This window comes from Populus euphratica, unplaced genomic scaffold (genome assembly GCF_000495115.2).
Source record: "Populus euphratica unplaced genomic scaffold, PopEup_1.0 scaffold149.1, whole genome shotgun sequence".
Taxonomy (NCBI): domain Eukaryota; kingdom Viridiplantae; phylum Streptophyta; class Magnoliopsida; order Malpighiales; family Salicaceae; genus Populus; species Populus euphratica.
In genome coordinates, this window is record NW_011499946.1 from 294,587 (window position 1) to 319,872 (window position 25,286).

Below are 25,286 nucleotides of genomic sequence, written 5' to 3' on the forward strand. Positions count from 1 at the left end.
AACAAGCCATGTTCCAAGCTGGATGAACAGCTATGCCTCGTTAGGCTCCATCATTGACATTTGAAGCAAGTCAAGCCCACTAATAACGAAGCCAGTCTTGGCATCACTCCTAGTCATTTATTTATTCTCCTCTAGAACAATTTATTAGCAGTCGAGGATCATTCTTTCATTATGATGTCATTGCATCCAATAATTGAAGCATCGTTCTTTGAGCACCACTAAATAAAACTATTTGCAGAATCTGATTATTTTTTAAAAAAAAAAGGAAAAACAAAAACTCAAGACTAATGTTGGAGAATTGTCACCACTTTGTTGTTGATATTGAAGGGAAACGAAATGCCAGAATAGCTTTGCCTCTCATGAGCCCTGTAGCAGCATATGCTGACATGCAAAAGTCCCCATCATAGAAAACGGTCCAAATAAGCCCCATCAAATGACACAAGCATTATCTAAGGAAAAAAAGTGTGGCGCGCGAATAGGCTTATCAACATGGAGCATAGAACAAAATCAGCTGAGACAGAGGACTAGAGCTTGGAATCACCATGGCAGCCCTAAGCTGCCATTTTCATTTCACAGTTCATAAAGTTTCTAAGAATGTGATAACCAGGCCGTTAATCTCCTGCTCAATGCAACCTTCTCAGAGTAATATTAAGGTAACAATTTAATCACCCTCCTTTTGAACTTAAAGTGGAAAAACAAGTAAAATACTTTCTCTGTCTCTCTGGTGGGTAATTCTAGGTAGTTATAAATGGAGCAGCAAAGGAAATAGGAAGGGCAGCAGTAATTGCAGTAACAAAGGCACGAGGAATGGAGGTGGCAGGTGCTGTAGATTCCCATTTTGTCGGAGAAGATATTGGAAAGGTTTCCAACTCCTTTTCTCCTTTTGAATCATGTTTGTATGTCCCTTGCTCAACCATTAATCCTTTCTTTTCTTGGCCAAAGTAGCTTTGTGACATGGAAGAGCCTCTTGAAATACCAATAATAAATGACCTTACTATGGTATTAGGTTCCATATCTCAGGTAATTCTATGATTAAACTAATTAATTAGCCTCCTCTTCCAACCAAAAAAGCTCATCGATTGAGCAATTTCTGATATCTTGGCATGCAGTCAAAAGAAACAGGAGTAGTAGTTGATTTTACTGATCCTTCCACAGTTTATGACAATGTGAAGCAGGTTCATTTGCTTTCCATCTTGAAATTTATTTTTACATTTTCATCATCAATTACTACTAACCATAGGCTTTTTTTCCAATTTGGTGATTCTCATTAGGCAACAGCATTTGGCATGAGAAGTGTGGTGTACGTTCCTCGGATTAAACCCGACACGGTTGGAGCATTATCTGCATTCTGTGACAAAGCCAGCATGGTGAGCACAGGGTGAGCTAGATACATATAATTACAGTTCAGATTTGGTGATTCCTAGGACTTACAGAAGCTTCGGCAATCCATCTTAGAGCAGCATGTTATCTGAAATTTTTTGTTGAGATTATTTCATACAGCGAAAATGACTGCAGGGTTGTCTGATTGCACCAACTCTGTCCATTGGTTCTATACTCCTTCAGCAAGCTGCCATTACAGCGTCCTTTCATTACAACAACGCAGAAATTGTTGAATCAAAAGCAAATCCAATAGTAAGTGATAGGAAAAATTTTAAGAAGAGTAATTCAATCAAGCAATGTTTTTTTAATGTCTTTGGTACACAGGATTTTCCGTCAATGGATGCTATTCAGATTTCAAAGAACCTCTCTAATCTGGGTCAGATTTACAACAGAGAAGATATATCTACAGATGTTGTGGTAAGGTTTTCTTTCTTGCTTAATAACCATGATGGAGATCAATCAAGAAGGTTTAAAAAACTTAAACCTTTATAGTTTGAAGAATTGATGAAATGACACGCCGTATAATTTTCATCCTGCAAGGCAAGAGGCCAAGTTATAGGAGAGGATGGTGTTAGGGTACATAGCATGGTCCTACCAGGGCTTCCCTCTAGTACAACTGTTTACTTCTCTGGCCCAGGAGAGGTATGCTTTCTGCTTCACTATTCCCATTTTCTGTTACCAGTAAAGGACCAATCCAACCATTGTTGCTGATGGCCTCAGGTTTACTCTATTAAACATGATATCACTGATGTGCAATCCCTCATGCCTGGCCTGCTCTTGGCTATCAGAAAGGTCATCCGACTTAAGGTAAACCGATTCCAAAAGCATTCATCCCTTTCTTTCGAGAAATTATGACACATACTTGATCCGCATAGACAACAATTTGGCTGAATGGTTCTGCAAACGCCATTGTTATAACTTAGTTTTTTTGCTTCAGTCCTTTTCAAAGTTCAGACATTAATACATGTCTTTGTTATCATGGCAGAATCTAGTGTATGGGTTGGAGAAATTTTTGTGAGCTGCCAAACATCCTTCTCAGGCTTCTGCATGGAACCTAATATTTTTACAGTTTAGACAAAAAAAAAAAAAAACCGTGACATCCTGTGGACAAAAGTTACAGAAGGGGGAGGGAGAAGAAGATTTTTTTACTTGTTACTTTGTGATGAGCATATCCAATTATTTTCATTCACTTTGAAGTTTATGTGATTCAGTAGACTAATTTCATGCGATTTCATGTTTTGAGCTTCTGATTTTTGAGATATAACATGAGGTAGGCTTGTTTAAGGTTCCATATAACTAGTTTAATCAAAGGTAGGGATGCCTGGCAAATTTGATGGGTTTCATGCTTGATCTCTATTTGGTTGCTGAGTAATTCCAGAACAAACAGAGCATTTTAAGCTTCAATTAGATTAACAAAAATAAGATTTGCCCTTAAACGAACAACGGCTTTTACAGCATTCCATGTGATCATATCCAGTTGGGGTCGGTTGAATTTGCCTTAAACTGCAACTTCACACTGTAACTACAGGATTCATGAAAATTTTACTTCTACGAAGCTAATTTATGTTCTTGCAAGAACCAAAATTTCATGTTAATAATCTAATTCACTAGGGGTGATTGGCCGTCTCCGAATCAAGAAGATGTAATCGCCAGGAAAGTTCAAGGGAAATTCGCTCAATGTTTTCAACCTCAACGGAAAATCCTCCTCCCCGTTGGTCCATTCTGGAGATGCTGCAAACCATACTGCTGGGATTGATCTTGAACTTGCAGCTTGGTGCTTTCCTGGAACTGTAGCCTCTTACATAACCGAAGGAGGAGTGTTCATGTGCGATTGTTCCTACCACAATTGCCTTGGTGGAAGGGTCAGTGGGAGTTATAATGCCCGTGTCCATTGACGTATCTGTACCTTTTCCCTTTTCTCTTTCTCTGATCAGTCCCAAGAACTACTCCCAGCTACTGTACCAGATGAGATCCACAGGTAACTTGAAATGTTAAAGTACTAAACTGGTTTGAACCAGGAACTCTATGGATCTCTCTGAATAAAGCTTGCATGTTTATTGTGATAAATTAATGTTTGAATGTAAGTTTCCTAAGCGATGAAATGTGTTGCACGGTGATGGTATTCTTTCACTCATTTTCTTGTTTAAAGGAATTGTTCAGGAGAAATTTTAGCTATCATGTTCTGCAGAAGAAAAGGGAAAACACAATTACTTTATAACAGATCATATATGGGATTTTGAGATTGGCGCAACTGGCGTGACCTTCATCCATAAGTTTGAGCTTAAAAGAACCTCACTTCCCTTGATTTGCAGAGGAAATCCAGCAAACATGCTGTTAACGTCTATCACTGTAGTTCAGGCAATGCTTCAAATTTCCGGTTTTAGCAAGGCAACCGTCACTCTGTCAAATCACATTCCAGCATCAACAAATCGGCAACAGAATGCCCTGCAGAAAAAAGGCGAGCAACAGACCAAACTGCATTCTACTACACCTTTGTTAATCAGCAGCATACAGAAAGAACAATGGAATCCAGATCTCTTAGATAGATGATCTTGGCATTACAAGAGGTACACCAAGTCTGGCTCATTTTGCATGTTGAGTTGCCTCCACAATACAAAAATTGGGTTCGTCTGAGAAGGATAATAAATTACAACAAGATATGCCAAAATTTTAAATATAATCCCAGGAAGAACCCAGGAATAATAAAAAATTACAAGGAGAAGTTCGGGTTCCATTTTAGCACATGGAAAATATAAGAGAGCATAACTGGAGGAACCTAAATGAAAAGCTTACAGAGCTTGCTTGATATAAAAATGATCATAGAGCTTCAAGCAAAACATACATCAGAACGAAAAATGTATTTCACACCCTTAGTAACGTTCCGAGCTTCATGCAGCATGCACTTGTCCCCATGAATATGTAGGAGAGCCATCCCTTCAACAGGAGCCACCTACAGAGTTCAGATGGGTATCACAAGATGCATTGGATTGGATACTTAAACTCATCCATAAGGGTAAGAAAAACAAAAAAGATTTTTGAACACGGAGGAAATACAAATGAAAGGAAGGGAAAAAATAAAAAACAGATTTTGAAATGTAAAATAGAAGGGATTTACATCTACCACGACACTATTCCTTGGTCCATAGAAGACAGTCTCTCCTCCAACTAGAGGCTCTGAGGAAGAATCCTTCTGGCTGTTCGGATCAGTTTTAGTTTTTGCTTTAGTTGCACCACTTAAATATATTAAAAGAGTATAATGAGTGCGCTTCCCATCACCCAGATTAACACTTTCATCAATATGTCGTCCAAAGCGCTGACCAACCTTGTACCTGAAAAGGTAGAAAACCCGTTGAATTCCAATTAAGCATGAAATCCCAAACTATACAGGAGGCACAACGACCTGGTCTTTACTTCTTATAATAAAGCAAATGACAGTACAGTAAAAGCATGCAGGTGATACAGATGTTTCCATGCTAAAACTCAACTGAACAGCAACTCAACTCCACTAATCTTTAATTCTAAACTAGCCGGATCTTCCTAAGATAATTAAGTTATTACAGTTTTATGGATTGCTTGCAACACATTGACAAGTCTCACACCTAGAGTAATACTTCCATATACAAATTCATAGCTCGCAGATGTTTTATAAAATAGCTAGTTATGCACAATTACTTAAATTCACTAAAAGAACTGGAATTTTTCATGGTGCTTCACTATTCAAATGAACAATAAAGCACCTTAATATATTTTCTTAATCGTTTGATAATAAATCCATGCCTTAGGTTTGTCGATTGGCAAGCGTGGAGGCCAGAGGTCACGGGTCACAGGTTTGAGAGTTGAAATGGAATTATTTTCACTAGTGTGACAGATGATCTGTCATCTGTCACATTTTTTTTTTTCCAAAACAATATGGGGCTTAATAAAAATAGTGAAAGGCCAGGCACAAGGGCTTGGCCTCAAGCCCTTACATGGCTGACCTTTTAAGGGTGGGCTGCGCTGGGCGCTGGACCTGCCCTGCTATTTCTTTTCTTTTTTTCACTTTTTTCCTGTTTTTTTCTTTGGTTTTTTTTTACATAGATAAAAAAATTTACAATGTTCACTTACTCTACAGTTTTGACATGGTTTTTAAATACTACTAGAAATTTTCATATTAATTTTAATAAATTTTTTTCAATTATTATGTACCTGATCTAATAATTATAATAATAATAATCTGTATAAAAATTGAGAAAAAAAGTAGGGCAATAAAATTCGACAAACCTGTAGAATCTGATATTTGGATTCAAGCCAACAGCAACCTTCCCCCGAATTTTAATGTCAGAAAACAATTTGCTTAGTCCTGACTCCCACACCGCATTTGCAAGAACAGGATCATTGACAGAAAGTCTATCATTATCTCTATAAGCTTCACCATGTGTTGGACCCAGACTCCCTTGGTGAGCAAAACCAATAGATTCTGCAGCTTTAACAAATGCCTTTACTTCGGCAGAAGAGAAGAAATCTTGCACCTGAACATATCACACAAATTAAAACTATTTCAATCATAAAATTGAAAAAGAAAAGCAGCAAAAGAAAAAACCACTCCTACAAGCACTTGCATATGGTCAGCCTAGCTGAAATGGGAATCAGTCTTTCTTGTTTTGTTGTTATATAGTACTACCCTTCATGTCTAACTAAAGATGAAGAAAAAAGAGTATTAAGGTCACAATTTCCACTATCAGAAATTCAAAAATTTCCTCACTTCAGACAGCTGAAGATAGAGTTGTTATTTTTAGGACACACTGCATGTCTTTAGTCCTGCCATTTTCTTCAGCCAGAGACTGCATTTGCTTATGGTTTTTTCCTCTTTTTAAGAACATTTCATTACATAACACATTCGCATGACAGACTCTTACCTCGTAATCTCAATTCACATCAAACTTGATCATCTAGATACCCCATATATATTACTTTTGATTGCATAACACCCTGCAACCGAGTGGGAGACCTTCCCTCTCTATAAAACTATGGATACAATATAAAATTCTATGACCTCAGCTTATCAAACTAACATCATATCTAAGCTCTAAAACATTCCATAAAAACCTCTCTAGGAAACTATGGATACATTTTAAAATTCTTTGACCTCAGCTTATCAAACTAACATCATATCTAAGCTCTAAAACATTCCATGAAAACAGGTCCAAACTACTAGTATTATTAACCACATAGTCATTCAACAAAATCATTCAACAATCTTAAATCCCACACAACTCATCTCACAAAATGAAGAAAAGTTCTCAATTCTCAAACCAGATTCCTGTTTAAACAATTCAACACTGTCAAAACTCAAAGATTTAAACTTTATCTAAGCCCCCTCATATTCATATCTATTTCAATTTCACCCTTTTATACTCAATTCCCTACCACAACTACAAGACCCATGTCAAAAAAAATACTCAAGGAACATAACCTTGAACAAGAACTCATTCAAACACTTCAAAAACCAAAGTGGGCATGATTGTAAATTTGCAATTGCTAAAACTTGACCGTAAATATGAGAAATTTGTCCAGATGAAAAAGCGAAGACTTACAGTAAATAGATCGGTGTCTTTGAGACGAGTAATTTGGAGATTCTTTTTGGGTTTAATGAGAGGCCACTTTTCTGCTGCTTTTCTATCTCCCATCTTTCTCCTCTTCGCAATTCTGCCCGCTTTTTCTACTTCAGCCATTGATGGCCAGCTCTTAACTCGTGATACTTTGGGCTAATTATATAGTTGTCAGGCTAAAATAAATAAAAATGGGCCTCTATTGGGTCAGCTCACTTTGAACATACAATGAACAAGCCCACAATAATTCTATTTCTTCTGCTTTTTTTGACAACTTCTCAGTATAATTCAATTTCTGAGTCCCTGGCTAGCATTTTGCACTCTACCACGGGGAAGATAAAAAAATTAAATGTCAAAAAGATTAGGCAGTGGAAGAGTTTTTTTGAAATTGATATTAAATCTACCCGCAACTCAAACTTTAAAATTCTTAACTCCATTTTTTTTTATCTGATTTGAGTTTAAAATTAAATTATATATGAATGGTTTAGATATTACTTAATCAACTCATTTAATAAAAAAACAACCTTAAATTATTAATAAAAATATTATTTATTTTTAGAAAAATCTTTCAAGATGACATTTTTTTTTTGTCAAATATAAAAACTTTGTTACTTTGACTTATCAAATTCATGATTTGAATAATGAATTCTATTAAATTCAATAACTTTTTTAATTATTTTTCACTTTGTTATATGATAAAAAAAATTAAATGCTGCAATATTATGTATAGATCAAATATCATAATATTTATTTTAGATCATGATAACCCCATAACAAGCAAAACAAAACAAATCATGAAAAATATTTAAAAACTAATCAAATTTTAAAAGATAAAATTAAATAATAAATAATAAAAACCCAACTTACCTAGACAATATTGAAGAATAAAATTATAAAAAAAAATCAAAGAAAAAAAAAACTTAACCCAATATGCCTCGATCTTTCAGAGAGCTCGAGTGTAATGGCCTAGGACATGCCCATATGTATATGTCATATTTTTTTTTAAAAAGGGCAATTTTTTTAAAAAAAAACAGGCAAAATAAAAAATACACACGATACATTGTTTCAAGAATCTGACCATAACCATGATTGTTAGGAAATCAAGGATGAGAATTTTTGGATTTAAAAATAATTTTTCAATCCATTTTCACCTAAAATACAACTAATAAACATCAAAAAACTCCCTAACCACCTACCTCCTTTTAAAAACCTCAAATTCAACCAAAAAAAATAAACTAAATAAAAAAATCAAAATGAAACTTGGTCTCCTTCTTCATACATTTTATAGGAAACCTTTATCACCATAAAAAAATAAAAAACAATGTTAATTCAGGTTAATTTTTTAAATTCATGACTCAAGATATTAGACCGAAAGCACCCTATCTGAAAAAATAACAAAGTTTGAATCCCAGCCTAATTATATATTAATGGATCAACTTGGAAATAAGTTTTCAAATACATAAAAGGATCCACAACAAAAAAAGATATGATCAAAATTAAAATACAAAATGAGTTTTTTTTTTATTGAATGGTGAAATTAAAATAAAGAATTAATTTAAAAAATGATAAAAAAATAAAAGAATAAGGATCAAACTTGAAATTAATAACAAAAAATAATTTTTTAATTGAAGAATGAGATCAAGAAGAAAAATCAATTCAGCAAAAAGACAAAAAAAAGAGGATGAAATTGCAAAACATAATATATGGCAAATTAAGATTGAGGGATATAATTGAAAATATATAAAACTTTTACAAAAATATCAAGAACAAAAATTAAAAATTAAAAAAATAAGAACTAAATTTAAAATATCGATAATAAAGAAAGTCATACTATAATATATATTTTTTAAATGCCCATTAAAAATAAACCGGACAGTTATTACCAACATGTGCTATACCAATGCAAAAATATTATTTTTTAAAATTGAGAGATTTCACATGTATTATTTGAAAGGAGCAGGCTCCTCTCGCCTATTAAAGAGTGTGCATGCCCCTATATTTTTGTTTTATTTTTTATATTTATTTAAATATCAAATTGTTTCTTAAATTAACATGATAATAACGAAAAAATTACCTCAGAAAGATTAAAAAAACCTCATGAAACTAATTTTTATTTTATTTTTTTGCTTTTTAAGGATATTTTTATCATTTCAATATATTTTTGTTTTTTTACATTTAGTCAAATACCATATTACCCATTAATGTCAATTTAAATTAATTTTTTTTCAATAGTATTTTGAATTGGGAAAAAATTTATTTATATTTTATCAAATTAGTTACGACTAATTGACATTATAAAAAAACTTAAACACTCATTAAATAAAACCACTGTTCCAATTAATACTTACTTCACTAATAAGTTACATTAAAAATACCAACTCATTTAGTTTTTGTTAATTTATCTATGAAAGTGAGCATGTATTTTAATTAATATTTATATCCTTATTCTTTGAAGTGGTTTTGATTTTAACATTTCTTTGTAATAATAAAAAAAAAAGAAATATTTTAAAACAAAAATTGCAATCACATTTAATTCATAGCAAGAACGTATGGATGGAAATGGTTCCCAATTAATCATTGAAAGTATTCTCTTTGCGATGACATTGGAAGAACAAAAAATCATTCCCAATTAATTTCTCGTAAAATTTAATTTTAAATTTGAGTTAAACAAAATGTTTTCTTCTTATTAATTTCATTTTTTTTCTTAATTTTATTATCGATTGAGCGAGTTTCCTTTAATCATAGCATATCAACCATATCACATCACCAGCTCTCAAATATTTTAAATTTAAATATTCTGTGGAGTACAAAACCAAGATGGGACCAATGAACACCAGCAGGTGCCATGTTCCCCACCATCTCCACCCACCAAAATGGCTAACCAACCTTGTGCCACAACGAATCACGTCATTCACCCATTTCTTTTGTCATCTTAAGCCAATCAAATCTCTCCCTCAAAAATTCATAATTACCAACCTTCCTTTTATTACCAACGGTAATAAAAGGGAAGGGTAAGGTTAACTTTTGCAGCATAATCTTTTTTCTAATGAAATCTCGAACGATGAACAATTTAGGTTAAACCTAGCCCTAGTCGGCAGAATAACCTTGAAAAGTCTATAATTCAGAGTTTGATTTGTATCCACTTCTAAACAGAACTAGAATAAGATATTAACTGCATTCCGGAGCTTGATCTAGCGATAGAAAAGACTTGTCTTTTTTCACTATACCTGGGTTTGAGCCCAGACGTACACGTCTGTCATCCCCGCGGTGTCTTACATGCCTATTAGGTTTACAGGGTATTCAGTGGGCTGTGGGGATTAATCGTGGTGCACGCAAACTGGTCCAGACACTCCACGTGAATAAAAAAAGAAAAGAAAAAAGAATAAGATATTAACTTATTCAAACTTATTTCACCCGGCATGATTGATTTATGATACAGTTAACGCGTTTAGCTCAAGTTATTTTTTTAAAGAACAAGATAAGATAATGTTGTTTTGATAAACTAATTAACCTCAATTGTTACTGTGAATCGTAAGTTAATCCGATATTTAATAACTTGGATTTTTTAATTAATTCTAAATTGTATGGGTGATATTGTGGTTTATAATACTTTTTAAAAGTATTTTTTAATTATAAATATATCAAAATAATATTTTTTATATTAACACATCAAAATCATTAAAAAATACATAAAAAAATATTAATTTGATAATTTATATTTTTTAAATATTAATTTGATGGCCTTGAAGATAAGGCCGTAAGGGATCTATCAAAAGATGATGGTTCCCAAAAGAATTGGAACGTGCAGGGGACTTTGTTTCTCCCCAGAGATAAAATAGCAATGGCCGGTTATCATCCAGAAGACAAGCAAATATGAAATTGTGGTGAAACAAGGAGCTATTCTACAGAATCAGGGTACAAGATGGCTGTAGAGATAGAGGCTTTGAGTTATGGGGATAAGCTAGATGGGAATTGGAGTCAGCTATGGAAGCTGAAAGTTCCCCCAAAGATTAGATCTTTTATATATATATGGAGGGCTTGCCATGATAATGCCCTTGTGAAGGTGAGACTTCCCTGGAAAGGGATTTAGACAGATGTCTTATGCTTGTTTTTGTGGGCACGAAGGAGATTCAGTAGATCATGTGCTCGTTCAACGCCAATTTGCAGTCCATCGCTGGAAGGAGCTAGGCTTGCATGTGTCTGTTTCTCGCTTGAATAATCTGTGGGATTAGTTTTTCAATTTGATACAGATTTTTTATGGAGACCTGATCCCTAGAGTGGCGGCAGTATAATGGGTTGTGTGGGATCAACCGAACAATACTATTTGAAGGGTGTACTGGTAATGCAATGGTAAATATGAACTAGATGATTTGAATAGAGAAAAAAATGCATTTGATAAACTCCAACCTCAAGAGTATACAATCACTTCTACTACTGAGAAGAATCAAGCTAAACATGATTAGAAATTAAATTTGCTTTTAAATGATTATAAGTTTGAATTTTTTTAGATTTATTAAAAATTTATATAATTATTAATTTCAAAATCTATAGAATTAATTGAGATATATACAAATTAATTAAAGAATTAAATTAATAAAAATATAACTAAATGCACAACTAAATAGATGCTGCCATCTTAGAACATAAGGTACGAAGGTTGTATATAGTTTTGATAAAATTAACTGAGTTACCAATTACTGATCATGTGTTGAAATTTCCATTTCCTCTTTGTTTTGTCCATCTACTTGTTTTCTTTATCCTCATTTGCTGATCTATCACAATTTGGACCAACGCATTGCACCAGAGACAGCCACTCAAAGATAATTTTTTTCTCCACGATTTAGGCATGTAGGCCATGAGCCCATCCAACCCTATCTCTTCTCTTCAATAATGGCTTCCGTATATACTGAAGACTCGACATGTCCATAAATATGCATCAAGACAGCACTGCCATGCCCTACTCTTTTCCTCAAGCCCTAAATTATGTCTAGCTATTTAGCCCCTGGCAGACGCTCCTCTCCTGTCTGACCAGAACACATGTTCTAGGGAGATCGAAAGGTCCATGCGGTCAATTATGGGGGTGCCCATGATTAGCATGTAAGACTTCACTGTAGAGGAATGGACATGACAAGATTGTTATAGAAACAGATAGGACAAATCTAGATACTCGATGCAAAATAAGTTTGGTTTTTTTTTTTCAATATAAAAAAATACTGAAAAAAAGAGAGATTGAAGTTACTTAGTTTAATTGATAATTTAAATAATATAATTAAAAAATAAAAAAATAAAATAAAAAATTTTAAATAACTCTATCAAGCTAATCTGGATTATGAAACAACCCAATAATAAAAAATAAAATTAAAAAAACTCTAATTAAATTATGTTAATTTGAAAACTTTACAATTATAAATATAAGATTGAGATAACTTTATAAAAAAAACAAGAAAAAAACTTGAACATCATTTTCTAGTAAATTAAATTAGAACATTTTAATTCCACAAGATAAAAAAAGAAGAAAAAAAAGAAAGCTTAATCTCTATAAAATAAAATATTCAAGGATAAGAATTAACAAAAAAATATAATTTAAAAAGGTAAAAAACAATCGAACCAAGCCCGCACGGGTCAAAATGCAATATCCATGACCTAGTAGTGATGCTAGTGTATGAGTTCGAAAGCAATTTGAATAGTATCATGAAGCTCAACCATCAAAAAACATAATATTGGAGGATAAAAATGTAAAAATAAATTTAATTTAAAAAAATAGAAAACATATGAGTCAACTTAAGTTAATCCATAAACCTCTTGACCATAAAAATCATGAAATCCTTAAACCAAATTCAACTAAGAAGCTTAACTCGTAACCGATTTAATCTTGAATGATAAAATCGTGAAGAAAATATCAATTTGAAAAACTTGTGAAAAGAAAAATGATAGAAATATAAATAAAATAGAGATCAAATTTAGTAATAAAAAAACTCATGGATGATGAAAATATATATAAAAAAGATTGGGATAACTCAATAAAAAAAAGTATGAAGAAAAGTTTCTAATAAATTAAATGTTAAAAGATAAAATTAAAATAATTCAATTTTAAAAAGGGTTTTCAAAATTCAGTTCATGTTAACTTTTTTAAAATGTAACTCTCGTCCTAAACTCAAGATTAATCTCATAACAACAACAACAAAAAAAATTTTTTAATTAACTTGAGTTAATTCGTAAACCCTGTAATAATGGGCACAACACTTGGATAACTAGATAGAAAGAAAAGGAAAAAAAATGGAAAAATCAATTTCAAATAAATTAAACGTTGAACAATGAAATTGAAATAAATCAATTTCAAAAAAAATATTTAAAAAATAAAAGTCAACTTACGCTAAATTTTGAAACAGTTGACTATAGTCATGAATCCAAAACTAATTCTATAAAAGACAAACCATAATAAATAATAAAAGCAAATTTCTTAAGAAGAATGGTAAGAAAAACATTAGCTTTTAAAAAGAAAAGAAAGACAAGCAAACCTTTTAAACATGATATGATCTCTAAAACTTATAACTCGTGAAATATTTGAATCAGATTCAATTAATAAGTTTAATTTCTAATCAATTTAATTTTAAAGAATGAAATTAAAGAAAAAATTAATCTAAAAAACTTGTAAAAGAAAAAAAAAGACAGCAATAAAAAGAGCGAGGGTAATTTTTTTAAAAAAAAAAACTTGAAAGATGAAATTGTGGGGGAAAAACAACCTAAAAATAATCATAAACAAAATAAATAGTAATCAAAAGAATAAGGATCAATTTTAAAAAATAAAAAAATAAAAAGATTGAAATTAAAAAATAGTTGTAGTTTTATAGCCTATTAAAAATAAAAGAAATATTAATAAAAAGAATAGAGACCAAATATAAAATATTAAAAAGTAGAAAGGAGTGAAATTGACAAATATTTATAATTTCATGACTTGTTAAGAAAAAGTAATCAAAAGCAAATGACCATGTGTAAAAATAAAATAAATTATATAGCTGGTCTAATTGTTTCAAAGAGCTGACATGAAATTTAAAAGTGAAGGGGGAGAGAGAAAATGACTCGTGACATCGAACTAAATGTGTTTTATAGGTATATGTCGCTTCATTATATTAGGGGTGTTGAGACCTTTCAAACACCATCCAAAAAGATAGTGTTTGGTGGTTGATGGATCCTCACGTGCCACCCGAACGATGCGAGGTCATCCCATGTGTCAGCACGGTTTTTTAATTGTATCTAATAAATATAATCTAATATAATGGCTATTAGCTATAAAATTTAGATATTTATATACTATTCATTGAATTTTGAGTATCCAATGAATATTTATTGTCTACTATAATGTGTTAATTAATAAAAAAAATAAAAGAGTTAATATATATTGGGTTAGGTTTATGTGAGTTTTAGGTCGGGTTTGACAATATCTATATCCTATCTATTATCCATCGGATCCAAAAAACACTCACCAGTTCGGTTAGGTCGATATCCACTTATTTCAAATTAAATTGACATCCCCAATCATAATATCTAATTCAAAAATTTTTATTTTGTTTAAGAGAAATTTTGTTATTACAATATTTCAATTAATAATAATTTCTATCTAGAGCCACGATAATTTCTCCTTCATCTTTAGTTTTTATATATATTATATATAGATTCATGTGCATGGCTATCAAACTCAATTTAGTTTAGCTGGTCAATCTACCTTAACTCTAACTAAATGTCAAATAACAAAATTATCAAATAAAAAATTAATATTAAACTAACTATTTTTTATCTAATCAACTTAATAGATTAATGTACAACCAGATTAAAATATGGTTTGTTTGTTTTTTTGAACCAACATTGATTTGATTTTAAAAAAATAACATGGTTGTAATTGATATATATATATATATATATATATATATATATGGATGCATGCTCTATGCACTATATATATATATATATGGAACTATATCATATATTTGAGTGAGTCGGATATGATTATGGTAATATAAGACTTTCCATTTATGTTGGATAAAAGTATAACATGAGCTTTATGAAACCATACACAATATTATATAAAGATTTATTTTATTGTGCCATCATTGTATTTATCATTATACACATATATAGCTAGGTTCATATATATTATAGTGATTTGGGCCGTAGAAGCTGGACCACTATGAATTTGAAAAGGTGTGGGTTCTCTCCCTCTTCTTTTTCTACGTAGAATCTCAGACGGATTCAATATAGGTTTTGGAGTTAGTGGTGAAGTCGTCAGGAATATTGTGCAGGGGAATCTGCCAAGTTTTGCGCAAAAAATGAATCTGAAGATCATGCCATGACCTCATCCCCTGTACACTATTTTATTGCGTGAGGGGAAAGAACGGTAATATTTTGCAGCAATTAAAAAAAAATCATTTAATTAAGTTTATCTCTGCATCATCTTCCTGTCAGCGGTTGATATATATATATATATATATATGCATCATCTTCCTGTTATATATATATATATATATATATATATATAGAGAGAGAGAGAGAGAGAGAGAGAGACACACACACACACGCACACACAAGACGTGGATAAATTAAATTAATTACTATACTAATACTTAACTATCTAATAATTAAACTTACCCTCACCTTTTACTCATCTACCAAAACGATGTTGTTTAAAATCTTTTAAGTTAAAATAATGTTTCTGTAAAAAATTAATGCAAATATTAATTGAGTTATTTTTTTTAAACCCACCCCGAGTCAATCAACTTCTTAAGACAAATCAAGTTTAATAATTATATATAATTATACTGATTAATTACAATAATAAATTTTGCTGCACTTAGTGAAAATTGATCCAGAGCCTATTTATTATTCCTATCACGAGCTTGAACAATTACAAGGAAAACTATTTTTACATTCAATTTAAAATATAAGGTTTGCTTGTCTATAAGAAAATTAAAAACATACATTACAAAAAAAAAATTGTTTTTGAATTCGTTCAAGATTTAATGAATTCTGAAATGCACAATGAAGGATGATTCTCCTCCACTCTAAATTAAATGCCATCTCATCATTTTTAAGATCCCAGAGCTAAAATTCCAAGTTATAAATGCTGGGTTATCACTGGAGGATATATTAAAAAATATTCATTAAGAAGTTAATTTAATTAAAAAAACTTTTTTTACTAAAAAGTTAATGCTGTAAAAGATAAATAATAATCCTCATCAAGGAAAAAAAGGTAGAAATTAGTATAATTTTATTTGTTTGCAGTATTTGGCAGCAACTTCAGCTGTCCTCAGCAATCAAGGCAATGAATATTCCACCGTGGGAAATTATAAATCTCCCGTCTAATCAATGGAGGAATAATACTCCACAGAACTTTCAAGTTACGAATCCTTTTATTTCACACTACAAAATCAATTGCAGGTTTCCCATAGCAAAGTAGACATATAAAGCCTTCGTCACCATCAGCATTAATGGCCTCATTGAATAGACGTGGACATCAATGGATCCCTTCCCTGAAAATAGTGGCCAATAGGCACGAAAATTTCTCAAACTTAGGTCACATGCCTTGAAGAAGAAAGCAATGGGTGCTGCTGCTATAAGCAAACAAAAAATGATCTACACTGTAGACAGCTCCAGCATTATTTAAGAGACAATTGGTCAACCATAACAGTTTATAATCGATTACCCTCTCTCTCTCTCTCTTTCTCACAGAGATCCCATCATCATTACTGATTGAAAACCATAATTATACAGCTTCGCACGATAGCAGCTCACATGCAAATTCAATTTGAATTTTTTAAAACATCTATGCACACGCGTGTATGTGTATGTATGTGTTTGAATTTTCAGGCTTCATTATCTATGGTCGCCCCTTGTGATTGCTCTTCTGCGAAGCATGGAGATGCATGCATGATATTGATAAAGAAATAATATAAATACGATGACATGGTAATTTTAAAAAATTTAGGATATGATGTGAAAGATATGTTTGGTTTTTTTATTATATGTTATTATCATTATTATATGTTTGATAAATACACACACACATGCACTGGGTTAATTTCAATTATCTCGTAAATAGTTCAAGATTCACTGTTGAAAAAAATTTGAAAGGAAAATGATAACGGCCAGTGGGCCAGCTCTTAACTCGTGATACTTTGGGCTAATTATATAGTTGTCAGGCTAAAATAAATACAAATGGGCCTCTATTGGGTCAGCTCACTTTGAACATACAATGAACAAGCCCACAATAATTCTATTTCTTTTGCTTTTTTTGACAACTTCTCAGTATAATTCAATTTCTGAGTCCCTGGCTAGCATTTTGCACTCCACCACGGGGAAGATAAAAAAATTAAATGTCAAAAAGATTAGGCTGTGGAAGAGTTTTTTTGAAATTGATATTAAATCAACCCACCACTCATACTTTAAAATTCCTAACTCCACATTTGTTTTTATCTGATTTGAATTTTAAATTACATTATACATGAATTATTTAGATATTACCCAGTCAACTCATTTAATCAAAAAACAACCTTAAATTATTGATAAAAATATTATTTATTTTTAGAAAAATCTTTCAAGATGATATCTTTTTTTTGTCAAATATAAAAACTTTGTTATTTTGACTCATCAAATTCATGATTTGAGTAATGAATTCTATTAAATTTAATAACTTTTTTAATTATTTTTCACTTTGTTATATGATAAAAAAATTAAATGCTGCAAAATTATGTATGGATCAAATATCATAATATTTATTTTAAATCACGATAACCATATAACAAGTAAAATAAAACAAATCATGAAAAATAATTAAAAACTAATTAAATTTTAAAAAATAAAAATAAATAAAAATAATAAAAAACCAACTTGCCTATACAACATTAAAGAATGAAATTATATAAAAAAAAAATCAAAGGAAAAAAAAAACATTAACCCAATATGCCTTGACCTTTCAAAGAGTTCGGGTGTAATGGCTTAGGACATGCCTATACGTATATATCTTTCTTTTTTTTTTTTTAAAGGGCAATCTTTAAGGAAAAAACAGGTGAAATAAAAAATATATATGATATATTGTTTCAAGAACCTGACCACAACCATGGTTGTTGGAAATTAATGATGAGATTTTTGGGATTTAAAAATGATTTTTCAATCAATTTTCACTCCGAAAACAACTAATAAACACCAAAAAACTCCCTACCACCCCTTAAAAGCCTCAAATTCAATTAAATAAAAAAATCAAAATCAAACATGGTCTCCTTCTTCATATATTTTATAGGAAACCTTTATCATTATAAAAAAAAATAAAAATAATGTTAATTCAGGTTAATTTTTTAAATTCATGACTCAAGATATTAGACCGGAAGCACCCTATCTAAAAAAATAACAAAGTTCAATTCCCAATCTAATTAGATATTAATGGATTAACTTGAAAAAAAGTTTTCAAATACATAAAAAGATCCATAACAAAAAATAATATGATCAAAATTAAAATATAAAATGAGTTTTATTTTTTATTGAATAGTGAAATTAAAATAAATAATTAATTAAAAAATGATAAAAGAATAAAAGAATAAGGATCAAACTTGAAATTAATAACAAAAATAATTTTTTAATTAAAGAATGAGATTGAGAAAAAAAATCAATTCAACAAAAAATCCAAAAAAAGATGAAATTGCAAAACATAATATATAGCAAATTGAGATCGAGGAATATAATTGAAAATATATAAAACTTTTACAAAAGTGTCAAGAATAAAAATTAAAAATTAAAAGAATAAGAACTAAATTTAAAATACCAATAATAAAAAAGGTTAGACTATAATATTTTTTTTAAAATGCTAATTAAAAATAAACCGGATAATTACTACTAACATGTGCTATACCAATACAACAATACTAATTTTTAAAATTGAGAGATTTCACATATATTGTTTGAAAGACACGGGCTCATCTCGCCCATTAAAGAGCATGCATGCCCCTATATTTTTGTTTTATTTTTATATTTATTTAAATATTAAATTGCCTCTTAAATTGACATGATAATAACGAAAAGATTATCTTGGAAATATTAAAAAAACCTCATGAAACTAATTTTTATTTTATTTTTTTACTTTTTAAGGATATTTTTATCATTTCAATATATTTTTATTTTTTTATATTTAGTCAAATACTATATTGCCCATTAATGTCAATTTAATTTTTTTTTCTCTCTCGATAGTATTTTGAATTGGAAAAAAACTTATTTATATTTTATCAAATTGGTTACGACTAATTGACATCGTAAAAAAACTTAAACACGCATTAAATAAAACCACTGTTCCAATTAATACTTACTTCACTAATAAGTTACATTAAAAATACCAACTCATTCAGTTTTTTAATTTATCCAAGAAAGTGAGTATATATTTTAATTAATATTTATATCAAAGTGAGCATGTATTTTAATTAATATTTATATCCTCATTCTCTGGAGTGGTTTTGATTTTAACATTTCTTTGTAATAAAAAAATAAAAAATGAAATATTTTAAAACAAAAATTGCAATCACATTTAATTCATAGCAAGAACGTATGGATGGAAATGGTTCCCAATTAATCATTAAAAGTATTCTCTTTGCGATGACATTTGGAAGAACAAAAAATCATTCCCAATTAATTTCTCGTAAAATTTAATTTTAAATTTGAGTTAAACAAAATGTTTTCTTCTTATTAACTTCATTTTTTCCCTTAATTTTATTATCAAATTTTTATTATCGATTGAACGAGTTTCCTTTAATCATATCATATCAACCACATCAAATCACCAGCTCTCAAATATTTTAATTTTAAATATTCTGGGGAGTACGAAACCAAGATGGGACCAATGAACACCAGCAGGTGCCATGTTCCCCACCATCTCCACCCACCAAAATGGCTAACCAACCTTGTGCCACAACGAATCACGTCATTCACCCATTTCTTTTGTCATCTTAAGCCAATCAAATCTCTCCCTCAAAAATTCATAATTACCAACCTTCCTTTTATTACCAACGGTAATAAAAGGGAAGGGTAAGGTTAACTTTTGCAGCATAATCTTTTTTGTAATGAAATCTCGAACAATGAACTATTTAGGTTAAACCTGGCCCTAGTCGGCAGAATAACCTTGAAAAGTCTATAATTCAGAGTTTGATTTGTATCCACTTTTAAACAGAACTAGAATAAGATATTAACTTATTCAAACTTATTTCACCCGGCATGATTGATTTATGATCCAGTTAAAGCGTTTAGCTCAAGTTATTTTTTCAAAGAACAAGATAAGATAATGTTGTTTTGATAAACTAATTAACCTCAATTGTTACTGTGAATCGTAAGTTAATCCGATATTTAATAACTTGGATTTTTTAATTAATTCTAAATTGTATGGGTGATATTGTGGTTTATAATACTTTTTAAAAATATTTTTTAATTATAAATATATTAAAATAATATTTTTTATATTAACACATCAGAATCATTATATTAACACATCAAAATCATTAAAAAATACATAAAAAAATATTAATTTGATAATTTATATTTTTTAAATATTAATTTGATGGCCTTGAAGATAAGGCCGTAAGGGATCTATCAAAAGATGATGGTTCCCAAAAGAATTGGAACGTGCAGGGGACTTTGTTTCTCCCCAGAGATAAAATAGCAATGGCCGGTTATCATCCAGAAGACAAGCAAATATGAAATTGTGGTGAAACAAGGAGCTATTCTACAGAATCAGGGTACAAGATGGCTGTAGAGATAGAGGCTTTGAGTTATGGGGATAAGCTAGATGGGAATTGGAGTCAGCTATGGAAGCTGAAAGTTCCCCCAAAGATTAGATCTTTTATATATATATGGAGGGCTTGCCATGATAATGCCCTTGTGAAGGTGAGACTTCCCTGGAAAGGGATTTAGACAGATGTCTTATGCTTGTTTTTGTGGGCACGAAGGAGATTCAGTAGATCATGTGCTCGTTCAACGCCAATTTGCAGTCCATCGCTGGAAGGAGCTAGGCTTGCATGTGTCTGTTTCTCGCTTGAATAATCTGTGGGATTAGTTTTTCAATTTGATACAGATTTTTTATGGAGACCTGATACCTAGAGTGGCGGCAGTATAATGGGTTGTGTGGGATCAACCGAACAATACTATTTGAAGGGTGTACTGGTAATGCAATGGTAAATATGAACTAGATGATTTGAATAGAGAAAAAAATGCATTTGATAAACTCCAACCTCAAGAGTATACAATCACTTCTACTACTGAGAAGAATCAAGCTAAACATGATTAGAAATTAAATTTGCTTTTAAATGATTATAAGTTTGAATTTTTTTAGATTTATTAAAAATTTATATAATTATTAATTTCAAAATCTATAGAATTAATTGAGATATATACAAATTAATTAAAGAATTAAATTAATAAAAATATAACTAAATGCACAACTAAATAGATGCTGCCATCTTAGAACATAAGGTACGAAGGTTGTATATAGTTTTGATAAAATTAACTGAGTTACCAATTACTGATCATGAGTTGAAATTTCCATTTCCTCTTTGTTTTGTCCATCTACTTGTTTTCTTTATCCTCATTTGCTGATCTATCACAATTTGGACCAACGCATTGCACCAGAGACAGCCACTCAAAGATAATTTTTTTCTCCACGATTTAGGCATGTAGGCCATGAGCCCATCCAACCCTATCTCTTCTCTTCAATAATGGCTTCCGTATATACTGAAGACTTGACATGTCCATAAATATGCATCAAGACAGCACTGCCCTGCCCTACTCTTTTCCTCAAGCCCTAAATTATGTCTAGCTATTTAGCCCCTGGCAGACGCTCCTCTCCTGTCTGACCAAAACACATGTTCTAGGGAGATCGAAAGGTCCATGCGGTCAATTATGGGGGTGCCCATGATTAGCATGTAAGACTTCACTGTAGAGGAATGGACATGACAAGATTGTTATAGAAACAGATAGGACAAATCTAGATACTCGATGCAAAATAAGTTTGGTTTTTTTTTTTCAATATAAAAAAATGCTGAAAAAAAGAGAGATTGAAGTTACTTAGTTTAATTGATAATTTAAATAATATAATTAAAAAATAAAAAAATAAAATAAAAAATTTTAAATAACTCTATCAAGCTAATCTGGATTATGAAACAACCCAATAATAAAAAATAAAATTAAAAAAACTCTAATTAAATTATGTTAATTTGAAAACTTTACAATTATAAATATAAGATTGAGATAATTTTATAAAAAAAACAAGAAAAAAACTTGAACATCATTTTCTAGTAAATTAAATTAGAACATTTTAATTCCACAAGATAAAAAAAGAAGAAAAAAAAGAAAGCTTAATCTCTATAAAATAAAATATTCAAGGATAAGAATTAACAAAAAAATATAATTTAAAAAGGTAAAAAACAATCGAACCAAGCCCGCACGGGTCAAAATGCAATATCCATGACCTAGTAGTGATGTTAGTGTATGAGTTCGAAAGCAATTTGAATAGTATCATGAAGCTCAACCATCAAAAAACATAATATTGGAGGATAAAAATGTAAAAATAAATTTAATTTAAAAAAATAGAAAAAATATGAGTCAACTTAAGTTAATCCGTAAACCTCTTGACCATAAAAATCATGAAATCCTTAAACTAAATTCAACTAAGAAGCTTAACTCATAACCGATTTAATCTTGAATGATAAAATCGTGAAGAAAATATCAATTTGAAAAACTTGTGAAAAGAAAAATGATAGAAATATAAATAAAATAGAGATCAAATTTAGTAATAAAAAAACTCATGGATGATGAAAATATATATAAAAAAGATTGGGATAACTCAATAAAAAAAAGTATGAAGAAAAGTTTCTAATAAATTAAATGTTAAAAGATAAAATTAAAATAATTCAATTTTAAAAAGGGTTTTCAAAATTCAGTTCATGTTAACTTTTTTAAAATGTAACTCTCGTCCTAAACTCAAGATTAATCTCATAACAACAACAACAAAAAAAATTTTTTAATTAACTTGAGTTAATTCGTAAACCCTGTAATAATGGGCACAACACTTGGATAACTAGATAGAAAGAAAAGGAAAAAAAATGGAAAAATCAATTTCAAATAAATTAAACGTTGAACAATGAAATTGAAATAAATCAATTTCAAAAAAAAGATTTAAAAAATAAAAGTCAACTTACGCTAAATTTTGAAACAGTTGACTATAGTCATGAATCCAAAACTAATTCTATAAAAGACAAACCATAATAAATAATAAAAGCAAATTTCTTAAGAAGAATGGTAAGAAAAACATTAGCTTTTAAAAAGAAAAGAAAGACAAGCAAACCTTTTAAACATGATATGATCTCTAAAACTTATAACTCGTGAAATATTTGAATCAGATTCAATTAATAAGTTTAATTTCTAATCAATTTAATTTTAAAGAATGAAATTAAAGAAAAAATTAATCTAAAAAACTTGTAAAAGAAAAAAAAAGACAGCAATAAAAAGAGGGAGGGTAATTTTTTTAAAAAAAAAACTTGAAAGATGAAATTGTGGGGGAAAAACAACCTAAAAATAATCATAAACAAAATAAATAGTAATCAAAAGAATAAGGATCAATTTTAAAAAATAAAAAAATAAAAAGATTGAAATTAAAAAATAGTTGTAGTTTTATAGCCTATTAAAAATAAAAGAAATATTAATAAAAAGAATAGAGACCAAATATAAAATATTAAAAAGTAGAAAGGAGTGAAATTGACAAATATTTATAATTTCATGGCTTGTTAAGAAAAAGTAATCAAAAGCAAATGACCATGTGTAAAAATAAAATAAATTATATAGCTGGTCTAATTGTTTCAAAGAGCTGACATGAAATTTAAAAGTGAAAGGGGAGAGAGAAAATGATTCATGACATCGAACTGAATGTGTCTTATAGGTATATGTCGCTTCATTATATTGGGGGTGTGGAGACCTTTCAAACACCATCCAAAAAGATAGTGTTTGGTGGTTGATGGATCCTCACGTGCCACCCGAACGATGCGAGGTCATCCCATGTGTCAGCACGGTTTTTTAATTGTATCTAATAAATATAATCTAATATAATGGCTATTAGCTATAAAATTTAGATATTTATATACTATTCATTGAATTTTGAGTATCCAATGAATATTTATTGTCTACTATAATGTGTTAATTAATAAAAAAAATAAAAGAGTTAATATATATTGGGTTAGGTTTATGTGAGTTTTAGGTCGGGTTTGACAATATCTATATCCTATCTATTATCCATCGGATCCAAAAAACACTCACCAGTTCGGTTAGGTCGATATCCACTTATTTCAAATTAAATTGACATCCCCAATCATAATATCTAATTCAAAAATTTTTATTTTGTTTAAGAGAAATTTTGTTATTACAATATTTCAATTAATAATAATTTCTATCTAGAGCCACGATAATTTCTCCTTCATCTTTAGTTTTTATATATATTATATATAGATTCATGTGCATGGCTATCAAACTCAATTTAGTTTAGCTGGTCAATCTACCTTAACTCTAACCAAATGTCAAATAACAAAATTATCAAATAAAAAATTAATATTAAACTAACTATTTTTTATCTAATCAACTTAATAGATTAATGTACAACCCGATTAAAATATGGTTTTTTTTCTTTGAACCAACATTGATTTGATTTTAAAAAAATGACATGGTTGTAATTGATATATATATATATATATATATATATATATATATATGGATGCATGCTCTATGCACTATATCATATATTTGAGTGAGTCGGATATGATTATGGTAACATAAGACTTTCCATTTATGTTGGATAAAAGTATAACATGAGCTTTATGAAACCATACACAATATTATATAAAGATTTATTTTATTGTGCCATCATTGTATTTATCATTATACACATATATAGCTAGGTTCATATATATTATAGTGATTTGGGCCGTAGAAGCTGGACCACTATGAATTTGAAAAGGGGTGGGTTCTCTCCCTCTTCTTTTTCTACGTAGAATCTCAGACGGATTCAATATAGGTTTTGGAGTTAGTGGTGAAGTCGTCAGGAATATTGTGCAGGGGAATCTGCCAAGTTTTGCGCAAAAAATGAATCTGAAGATCATGCCATGACCTCATCCCCTGTACACTATTTTATTGCGTGAGGGGGAAGAACGGTAATATTTTGCAGCAATTAAAAAAAACAAATCATTTAATTAAGTTTATCTCTGCATCATCTTCCTGTCAGCGGTTGATATATATATATATATATATAGA

At 30.1% G+C, this 25,286-nt stretch overlaps 2 protein-coding genes across 2 annotated transcripts; one reads left to right on the forward strand and one right to left on the reverse strand.

The window, feature by feature from the left end:
• The first annotated feature begins 311 nt into the window (after nt 1-311).
• On the forward strand, nt 312-2,669 carry LOC105137557 (putative 4-hydroxy-tetrahydrodipicolinate reductase 3, chloroplastic). The gene is made up of 10 exons (XM_011043339.1): nt 312-653; nt 739-861; nt 946-1,020; nt 1,110-1,175; nt 1,272-1,367; nt 1,516-1,632; nt 1,705-1,797; nt 1,921-2,022; nt 2,101-2,187; nt 2,366-2,669. Exons 1-10 carry the CDS (start codon nt 543-545, stop codon nt 2,396-2,398), a joined length of 903 nt encoding a protein of 300 aa, XP_011041641.1. The 5' UTR covers nt 312-542; the 3' UTR covers nt 2,399-2,669.
• Nucleotides 2,670-3,892: 1,223 nt separating this feature from the next.
• LOC105137558 (2-oxoglutarate (2OG) and Fe(II)-dependent oxygenase superfamily protein) lies at nt 3,893-7,113 on the reverse strand. Its single transcript, XM_011043341.1, has 4 exons — nt 6,954-7,113; nt 5,641-5,888; nt 4,496-4,709; nt 3,893-4,330 (listed from the first exon to the last, which is right to left on the reverse strand). Exons 1-4 carry the CDS (start codon nt 7,089-7,091, stop codon nt 4,208-4,210), a joined length of 723 nt encoding a protein of 240 aa, XP_011041643.1. The 5' UTR covers nt 7,092-7,113; the 3' UTR covers nt 3,893-4,207.
• Nucleotides 7,114-25,286: the final 18,173 nt, after the last annotated feature.